The sequence below is a fragment of the Protobothrops mucrosquamatus genome, unplaced genomic scaffold, assembly GCF_001527695.2.
Source record: "Protobothrops mucrosquamatus isolate PMUCROS unplaced genomic scaffold, P.Mucros_1.0 scaffold420, whole genome shotgun sequence".
Lineage (NCBI taxonomy): Eukaryota > Metazoa > Chordata > Lepidosauria > Squamata > Viperidae > Protobothrops > Protobothrops mucrosquamatus.
In genome coordinates, this window is record NW_015386749.1 from 159,568 (window position 1) to 169,920 (window position 10,353).

Here is a 10,353-nt window from a genome sequence, read left to right on the forward strand (position 1 = left end):
GGAAGTTACCACTCTTGCCTGGCAAATACATTTCTTGGTAAATTAAATGCTACTCAATTTTGTAGAAATGCTTATCAGGAGAAATTGTTTCACAGGCATAGGATGTAAGACTCCTCTCCCTAATTTTTTTTAGGGATAGATTTTCTGAGGACTTTAGAATTAAAGCTTGACAAAAAAATGTTTGCTCTGTCAATGAAATTGTGGGATAGAAATGTTAATAATTTGATTAAAGGAGAGTACATAACAGATTTATAGCAAACGAAACCAAAAAACAAATGAGTTTTCGTTATCCCAGTCTTACTATTTGACGTTAATTTGGATTAATTGGGGGGATTTTTAACTTTTCTTGATAATTGTAGCTGATTACATTTGCCATCTCCTGGAAGTTCTCATTTTATTTTCTTAGAATGCTACAGATATTGTGTCATTCCAGGTATTGTATGAAAAGAAAAACAACAGCTTTCTCTATGTATCCATACATTCATATTAGTAATCACTGTTGATAACAGTGGTATAAAATAAAAGGTGGCTGCTACCTGCTGGCCACCAAATACAGTCCCAATAAAGCAAAAAAAGACATAAAAAGACAATAAAATGTGAACAATTTAAATTTACTGAAAACAAATGGAGAACAAAATGCAATTTAAATGAAATATTAAATGAAAATGTATGGAATAATATAGTATAACAAAGATTTTCTCAGACATCTCTAATAGCATATTTTAAGGCAGCCTATATATTCAAATCTTGTGATCAGATTTTTTTCTAAAAAGCTAAACAAGATGTTCAGCTTACCAAAAGAAAAAGAAAAAAAAGAAAAGAAAATCCACACATTTCAACATGTTTAATTAGGAAAAATACTTGTCTAATCAGTCAGACTTGCAGAAGAACCAGCTGACTTATTTCTCCTTCTTCGGAGCTGTAATTGCAGCTGAAGCTTGTTAGTGAAGAAGAACTGCTTCCACCCAATTTCTTCTGCCAGGGACTTCATTTCTGGTGTGATGGTGCCCAATAAATCTTGCACAATCATTTCCCATAGTTTGTCAGAGTTGCATAACTATTTGTAAAGAAATAAAAAGTATGAGCAGATAAAAATAAATTTATTTTATTAGAAGCAAATAAATATTAGGATCTGATTCCATTGGGCTGTTTGAGTTCCAGTATTTGCAAGTTTTTTCAAAAATGAAATAGACAATTGCACAATAATGTTCATATCCATAATTTAGATAAGATAGATAAGATAACCTTTATTGTCATTTTTTTACTATGGGCACAACGGCACACATCAAAAATGAAATTTCGTTGCCCGCTCTCAAAGTGAAACACATACATGACACACACTTAAATATACCATGTACAACATGTGTATAGACCCACACCCCTACATAACAAATAAAAATTAAATACTGTCCACCTTGAATATATAACAGGAGGAAGCTTGAGAATTCACATTTATAGTACCTGTTATCACCATGAGTATCAACTCTACATTTTAAAAATAATTCAAATACTATTTAGGAACCATCCTTTATTTCAGTTACTTATTACAACCATCCATTTTGAATCTGATGATGTTGCTCCAGTTGAGTCTGTGCTTCAGGATTGTCAACCTCAGGACCCAATAGGTCATGATTCATTTGAGCCTGATCAGCCACAGGCATCTTCTGTTCTGGTGTAACAGTCTGATGACATTACACAACCCCAAGCCCCAGGTTTAGACATCTACAGAGGCAAGCAGAGCCATTCTCCTCAATGAGACTCCTTACTAAACAAACTGTGAGGCATGAGTGGTTGCAGCCAACTATTAGCAGACAGATTTAGGTAACTGCTTTCCTTGCAGACTTTTGCTGGAGATAACCATTTGGCTTTGTAACTCGTGATTCTTTGGCTGACTACCTCATTTGACGTTCTGTGGCTCTTGGAACATATTTGGGTGATGCTTTTGCTTCTTGGCCTGTACCAGCATTTTTCAGGCAAATGCATTTTACTAGGCATCTGAGCTACATTCCTATCTGTTGTTATCTGTTTTAACTGAAGTACATATTTCAGCTTTGCAAGTGTGTGCCAGCAACCTTGAAACAAGATGTTATGCTAATAACAAAAACACTAGCAACTGGTTGACCAGGAAGTAGACAAGAACAGAAATTTGTGGCCTTCGATATATTAGATTCCTATCCCATGGAGTATGGGGCAGTGGTGGGATTCGCCAGTTCGCACCACTTTGGCAGAACTGGTAGCTATTTTTTTGTTGCCCAGGCCCAGAATGGACTTCCTGAAGCGGCATCCACACAGAGAACTGGTTGTTCACATATTTGAATCCCACCACTGAGTATGGGCAATGGTCACAAACAATGGAGGTTCAATAACATTCAAATATTCCTCACGGTTGAATTTGGAGTTTGGCCAACTGTGATTAAGAAGCTGTATATGCTACCAGAAATTAAAACATAAAACATCCAACAATTTATTTGAATGTAAATAAACTGGATCATCAAGCATAAGCATATATTTTTAATGCAGGAAACAAAAGCAGAATGGTTTGTATGGTTGTTTGTATCATAGATTCTGATTTGCTTTTTAAAATGAACCTTAGATAACATGTTTTAAAAAATAAAATTCTTTATCAAATTTATCTTTATGTCACATAACAGAGCTGCAACACTCTGAAAGTACATATCTGATCTGTAATCATTTATGTGAATCAAATAATGGTAAAAAATAAGATCTGAAATCCTATATAAATCCTATATCCATTTACCTAGGGATAAATCTTAAGGCTCAATTATGTTTGATAGATAAATGTAGGATTACTTTCTAAAACATTTTTTTCTTGAAGCTTGTTAATATTTGAATTTTTTAGAATGCTTTACTAAAAGAACTAATAAACCATACTTATAATCAAAATTAAACTCTGTTAAAAATGCATCTCCATTACTTTCTGTTTTGTATTAGGTTTAAGCTCCCTCTACTGGCATTTTAATGATTTCAAAATTTAGAGACGATAGAAATGGCAAGGCACTTTATTATAATAACGAACGATGCAGATCATCCCTGGTTAACGTGCCAGATGAAATGCAGATATACAATATATTATCAATAAAAGTATCTTATGACAGTGTAACAAAGTTAAATTGGTCAAGTCAAATGGTTATATATAACATAGGGAAGAAATCACTGAGCTATGCAATCCAGTTTAAAAAATACAGTCTCCTTTGAATCGCAGTTGAATTCTAGTGCCTTCCTATAAAAGGGCACTACTGTTTCCTCTTCCAGGATGCTATTCAACTTCCGAATCTAGTCTGGAATCCTGGCATTTCTGCTAGTTTTTTTATCAAAATACTAACCAAACATGAAGTTGGTTTATTGCATGGATTTTGAATAGTACAGCTACCCACATTTAAGCCTCTTATGCTGCTAAATAGAAATATTAGCTATTCAAAAAAAAAAAGGAAAAGGAAAAGAACATTGATACTATACATATTGTATGGAGGACAGCCTTCCACAATTAGCTTAGCAAATTGAGGTTTTACTATAAGACTTTAATAAAGAAATCAAAGTACCATAGATCTTTAGAAATATTTATGTAGAACTAGAATTAAAAGCTCACACATATCAAGTTCATTTTTACCGTTTCAAGTCTGTGTGATACTTGGGAAAGCCTTGCAATGTCTTCAAGATCCAAATAAGACATGATGTACAGAAGTAATGTATCAGGCAGTCGCACCAGGAAATCAAAATTACCTCTGCACAGATTGAAGATATGCTCCAGAGTGCTTGCTCCAAACACAATGGCTATTTGAACTGCAATTTTAGAAAGTACAACTAAGTCAGAGAAACTTAAGTATAATCAATACATATTAAACAGGTTTATTGCTTACAATTTAGACAGTACTTAAGGAATCATTGCTATAACCCACTGATCCTTGAGTTGTTGAACTCGTTTGAGAATCAGTATTATAACAGATTTCAACCTCATCCTGAAATGATCTGGGATGGTAAATTCCATAATTCTCAGCAAGGTGGAGAACACCACCATGTAACAACAGTGATTCTTCTTTACTATTCTCTCCTAGAGCTGTACAAAGCATTTGAAAAGGACCGATTATAATATGCATTGCACAAGTGAAACATCTATCCTTGAAGCATTATAGCAGCCTTTTCCCTTGAAAGATTTGACTCAAGGTCCAACCTTGGTTGCTTTATTGTATCTGCATAGAGATAATGCTTCCATTGGACTGTCAGAAAAAGCAAATCCTGAAATTGCGGGATGGTGAGAATAATGAAAATGAGGGTGAAGGATGAAAGATAATGAAGAACGCTAATTGGCTGTAAAAGAAGGCTTAACATAGAGATGGGTACCTTCCGGAGGCTGATCTTAGTATCATGGAGTAAAAGGCTTTTCTATTGTTTTGAGTGGAACAGAAAATTTTGGAATGTTTTTTTTTTAACTATGTTTATGTCTTGATGCTTGCCCATTCTCAACAGGGTGCATATCACATTGAACAGAGCTGCTAGATGATATTTCACAATGTAATAAATACAGAAAAATCTATTTCTTTACTGCTGTATAGTCACATTGGAGATTCAAACCTGAGCTCATATTTATGTTCAGTCTTAGTCACTATTTATTTTATACCACTGATGCTGCAGGTTTCTCTTCAATTGTTTTATATTACAGAGCTCCTTAGCGAATGAAGGAATTTCCTGGGGTTGACAGGCAGGCAGAAGTTGTTTGATAGGAATTGCATTTAGCGTGTTTATCACCTCTGGGTTTCAGAGACTGAGCAAGTATGTAACTAAACTATTTGCCAGTTCAATGAGAAAATCTCCAAGGAATCTGAATGATTTCCTGTAGGAATCTATTCAGATCCATAAGGTATCTGGGGTAGCATCCAAATGTGTCTTCCATTTATAGAGGGTAGTAGTGCCAACAAGCCCCCATACTGACTTAAGATTGCTCTGTCCAATAACAATAGGTTGGAATTATTGATGAACCCAATCCTAAAGACACTTGAACTATTAAAGAGGTTATAGATCCCTGTGAGTGATTTTCAGGCTGTATTGCCAGTAGGAATGCTGCTGTCTATAAATCTATGCCAACACAGCTTGGTGGGAGCCTATGGGACCAACAGATTTGCCCCTCCTGTGAAATTTCTTACTATCAAGAAAGGGACATTTTTGCCCCATTCTATTTCCCTCATAAAGTTGCCAAAAAGGATTAGGTGTCAACTTCTGAAATGAACCTGGCTGAAACCATCTTTTGTCGTTCTCAGTTACCTTGACATTAGGATTATAATTTCATTTTAAAAAAATATTTTACATTTTTAATCTTCCTTTATTGTTTTTATAAATAACTTAAGGAGAAAACCTAGTTAATACTTCTCCCCATTGCTATTTTCTCCATAACAACAATCCTGTGAGGTAGGTTGGTCTGAGAGAGTATGACTGGCCCAAAGTCACTTACCTGGCTTTCAGGGCTGGGACTAGAAGACACAGTCTTCTGATTTTAGTCTGGTGTCTTAACCACTACACCAAACTGACTCTCTTATGATGTATGACACTCCATTTTTTATATAATTACACTTTCCTAGATGATTATTATGCAAAAAAAACCTGATATTGTATTTATACATTTTGTAGAAAACTAAGAGATGAATTCCATTTCATAAGCTATAATATGATACAACATAGACATGGATTCAGATATTGTCTTTCTGCTAATGGAATCTTCCCAACAAAGCACTTCTATCAAAATAGCTTCATTAAGCTGCTAGAGCATTATTGTGCGGATGGAACCCTTAAATATTTCTTATTGACAATACAGAATGAACTCAAGTTTGAAGCATGTGCCTGCACACATGCATACACAGAGATATTATAGTTCTGATGTGTATAGAATCATGCATTTCCACAAAATCATATCTTGTACAAAATTATTTTAAATAGCATAGCAACACTCTGCATAAATTGGAAAACTGCATTATTAGTATTATTACACTTAATTATTTTTCATGGTATGATGTTCATTTATCATTAGAAACATTTAAACATTATTATCAGTTCTCCACTATTTAAATGTTTATTCCATAAGCATTTTGCTATAAGCAATACCTCACACAATGTTTTTCAGGGAAAAATAATGACTGACATAGAATGGTTTGACAAATTTAATTTTACTTTATCTTTTGAGATAAAAAAACATTTTATGACAGCATGTCTGTAAATGCCTCCCGATATTACAATGGAACTGAGCAAGGATTGCTTAAAAATGGCTAATGTTGTATTTGCCTATTAGCATCTTTTTGGAACTATCCCGCCAAAATATCTCTCCATCTTCTTTTACTTTAATCCAATTATAGTTATGTAGTGTCTGCCTTCTTGGAAAAAATAATAATAAAGGCCTTGAGGCTGTTCACTGAATTCTGTCACTACATCCTTGTCTAAATATAAGGTCTGCAGAATTTCCAATATTGCTGCCTAAGCTTGAAAAGCTTATTTTTGCCCATCATAACCAACTTTTCACTATACAGTAACTCATTGGATGAAATAACAATCCCTTTTTATTATGAAATCCACATTGATATTATGAAAATTGGGGTGTGGTTGAGATATGACCAAAAGAGACTTAACTTTGTCCAAAATCAAGAAAATGACTAATATCTGTTTATATATTTCTCATATGCTGTTGTTTAAAACGGAATACTGTAAGTTGCTGGATGTAATGTGTAATGATTTGAAGTGTATACTTTTTCTTTGTGTATGTTACTTTTTGAGAGTATAGTATTGAAATATACACTGTAATAGTATTATATGAAATAATATATTCATATTATTATATTGTAATTATTTATGCTTTGTTTATTTTGTTGCTTGCTTACTGTATACAGTAATGCCCAGAATTGTAGTTATTTGAGTTGATAGCCAACTCACTTGTTAAGTTGGGCTGCTACAGTAATAATAAATAAATAAGTAGTATTTTTCTCCTATTATTTAGTTCATGATTGGGAAAAATTCACCTAGCTTCCTGAATAATAGATCATCTAAACTTTCCAAAACATATCTGATTCATCTACGTTTTATGCAAATTTACCAACTGTAAGTAAACAAGATGTAAGACAATTCAAGTGTATTTTAGGGCAGGGGTCCCCAACCCCTGGGCCGTGGACTGGTACCAATCCGAGGCATGCCAGCAACCGGGCTGCACAAACAAGCAAAGCCCTATCCGCGGGATGCTGGTAGCACACAAAACCATGCCCTCTCCAGTTGGTGGAAAAACCTCTCTCCACGTAACCGGTCCCTGGTACCCAAAAGGTTGGGGACCTCTGTTTTAGGGAATACAAATTCATATTTTGGAGGGAGATAAATTAGGAGGACTATGCAGCACTTCAGCTTTCATTACAAAAATGGCTTTGGACTATGGAGATATCAAGATTGCAACTCAAACAGATGAAATTTTTCTTGGGACTGCAATTCTTGAAAAAGATGGGATTGTTTTAAAGAGTTGCAGATAGGTGCTATGTTTGCACACAGAACATACTAAAGGAACTTTTAGAATTAAATCCAAAGCATTATACTGTAGAATGTTACAAATTCTACTACCATTTCAAGAATATGATATTTTTCATTAAGTTTCCTAAATGACATAAGGGAACTGTCACCATCAGTAAATAAGAATTTTAAAGAACACCGAAACTCTTCAAAAGTAGATTTGTTCCTCCACATGTTGGTGAATATTATTGCATTTTCATATAGACTTTATCTGTTGTAAATAGCTGAATAGGAATCCATAGATTATTTCCTATGCCACAAATAACGGATATTTAATCTCAAATTTTAACACTTTTTTTTTAAAAAAAGACATCAGATTATTAGCACTATGTTATGCCTTCACATTTGTCATGAAAATAAAATAGCGTTCTACTACCAAAATAGCGTTCTACTACCAATTTTATACAAAATTGTTAAAAGTAGGACTTATCACATTTTCTTCAAACATGCATTTTCTTCAAAGACTAGTACACTCATTGAGCTATGACTAAATTCATAGTATTCTACTTTGGAGGGAGGGATCATCCAAGAAATCTTCATGAGATTCTTTGAGTTCTCCAGGCCTTGCTTCACGGAATTCACTCCGAAGAGAAATTTTCCACCACCTGAAAATCACCTATGAATGGAGAATAGTGAAAAGTATTTAGAGAAATTATTTAGATAGCTGGTATAGTGATTAAGGAGATGGATTAGGAATGGGGATGCTCAGATTAGTCAAAGATGACTTGGGGCCAGTCACTTCTCTGTCCTAATCAGCATCAGGCTTTATGGCAAGCTTACTGAACATTTCCTGCTCCACTGTTATCATGTATTGATAAGCTTCACTGCAAAAACAAGGCAAACCTATGAAAGAAGCAGACCCTGCACATTGAGACATTCAGAACATTAATATTTATATAAAATAATTCAGGATGGATATTAATAAATATATTGGAATGTAGAATCTCTAACTGGCTTCCTTCTGAGAAAGCACATAACTTCTTTACTAGTAATTGTAGATGATCTTGCAGAAATAACTATGTTTGCACATCACATTTAACAACGGTTTGTTTATTAATGATTTACTGAGTCCAATTTTGCAGATTCACACAATACAGTAAACCACAAAATAACCACGGATTTCCATTGAGCCAAAATATGATTGGGTAATTTGTGATTCAGTCACAGAAATATAACACAGGATTAATTTAGCCATGGAGGTGCCTGCACCAAAAAAGAGAACACTTCATATAACTTGTTTTCCTTTGCAGTTGAATCTACTGGTCTTGTCAGGCATCAGATTTTGTGGTTTGGAGATGCTGTTTCAAAGATAAATGGACTTGTCAGTAAAATGTGCAATGTTATTATTATGTTAGGATGAATACCTGGGAGGCCCAGATTCCACAGCTATTTGATACATGTTGTGCACATGGGATTGTCCAATTTTAATTTGTTTTTGTGTCTTTATTCACAGATCCATTTAAAAAAACTACTGGGAATACAAGTGCTGCGAATGCCTTTTCTGAGCCTCCTCTACTCCCCTGAAGCACCCTGTGCTCCTCTATGCTTGGATTTCGTCTCCCTCTTTTCTCCATTTATGCACCCTGCTGAAAGAGTTCAGCTTTTGTTCTGCACAAAAGGGAATTTATTTGGTAGAATTCAGGAGCAGAGCCTCTGTGCATGGAAGGGAACATACAGCATATAAGAAAGTATATACTTTCTTAACAATCCAAATATATTCCCAAGCTAAAAAACAAACAACAAAGCAGCTTCCAATTCCCACAAATGATTTTTCTTTGTTCCTTTGCTATTCGTTCCCCAGGAAATGAAGTAAGAATCTAATTGTCTCTCATTACTGTACTACCTTGTCTCAGGAAAGTACTTTCAACAGAAAATCTGTGAATAGTTTGCAGGTGCCAGATTTTGGTACAACAGGAACTAAGAGACCTAAATCTTAGCATGTTATGAAATAAAGTACCCACTACATACACATTGCCTCGCTGATTCTTACAGAGGAAATAAGCATTTTCCCCTGAAACTGTAAATAATGACTGCAAGGTGAATTGCAATTTCACTCTTTACTTCCTCTCCTATGCTTTCAAAACAGGGCAGTTTTGAGGAACTGGAAGAGGCGTTACTTGGCTTGTTATTGAACTAATTAAAAAAGAAAGTGACAGAAAAACTGTTTTTGATGAAAGTAAAAAGAAAATCTTAATTTATTATATAGTTATCCACTGCAAAAACAAACAACAAAATATAGACAGACCTTTCTGGATATAAAGTTTGAGAAACTATCTGATTATTCAGATACATGCAATTAAATGTATAAATACAACATTAAACAATTTGCCATACTTAATACTAGTAAGATTTTTAAAATCTTAGTGTGAATAGCTGTATCACATGCAGCTGATATGAAATGATGTTTTCTATTATCATTATTCCTTATATAAGAATGTTCCCTTCCTATTCTGATTTACATAAATATACTCATTAAAGTAAATGCTGAAAATCCAGAGATTTCCCCTCCCCCATATTTCTTGGAAAAGACATAGAAATACTTAAAAAGTTAGTTTTTGCAAAACGTTTTTGAGGCATGTGAAGTTTAAAGTAAACATTTATATTAGGAAGCTTTGGCTCAGTGACTAAATCACTGACTAGTATGTATAACTGCCCAGGTTCGAATCCCATAAAGGGTATGGCTAACTGATGAAGGCAAAAAAGCCAGAAATGGTCCATCAAGGATATATAATGTTTTATTAGAATTGGACTCAGAAACTGAATTAGTTAAAGATTGTATGATTAAATGGGCTCAAAATATAGGAG

The 10,353-nt window shown here is 34.3% G+C and overlaps 1 protein-coding gene across 1 annotated transcript in view; it reads right to left on the reverse strand.

Annotated features, from left to right (window-relative positions):
- Positions 1-665: 665 nt before the first annotated feature.
- FBXO36 (F-box protein 36) overlaps positions 666-10,353 on the reverse strand; it is a 13,861-nt gene continuing 4,173 nt past the window's right edge. Inside the window, exons 2-4 of the mRNA XM_015816292.1 lie at positions 8,056-8,164; positions 3,629-3,801; positions 666-1,057 (exon numbers count right to left, since the gene is read on the reverse strand). Of these exons, the coding sequence (XP_015671778.1) occupies positions 866-1,057; positions 3,629-3,801; positions 8,056-8,164 (474 nt within the window). The 3' untranslated portion in view covers positions 666-865. The remainder of the gene's footprint in view (positions 1,058-3,628; positions 3,802-8,055; positions 8,165-10,353) is intronic.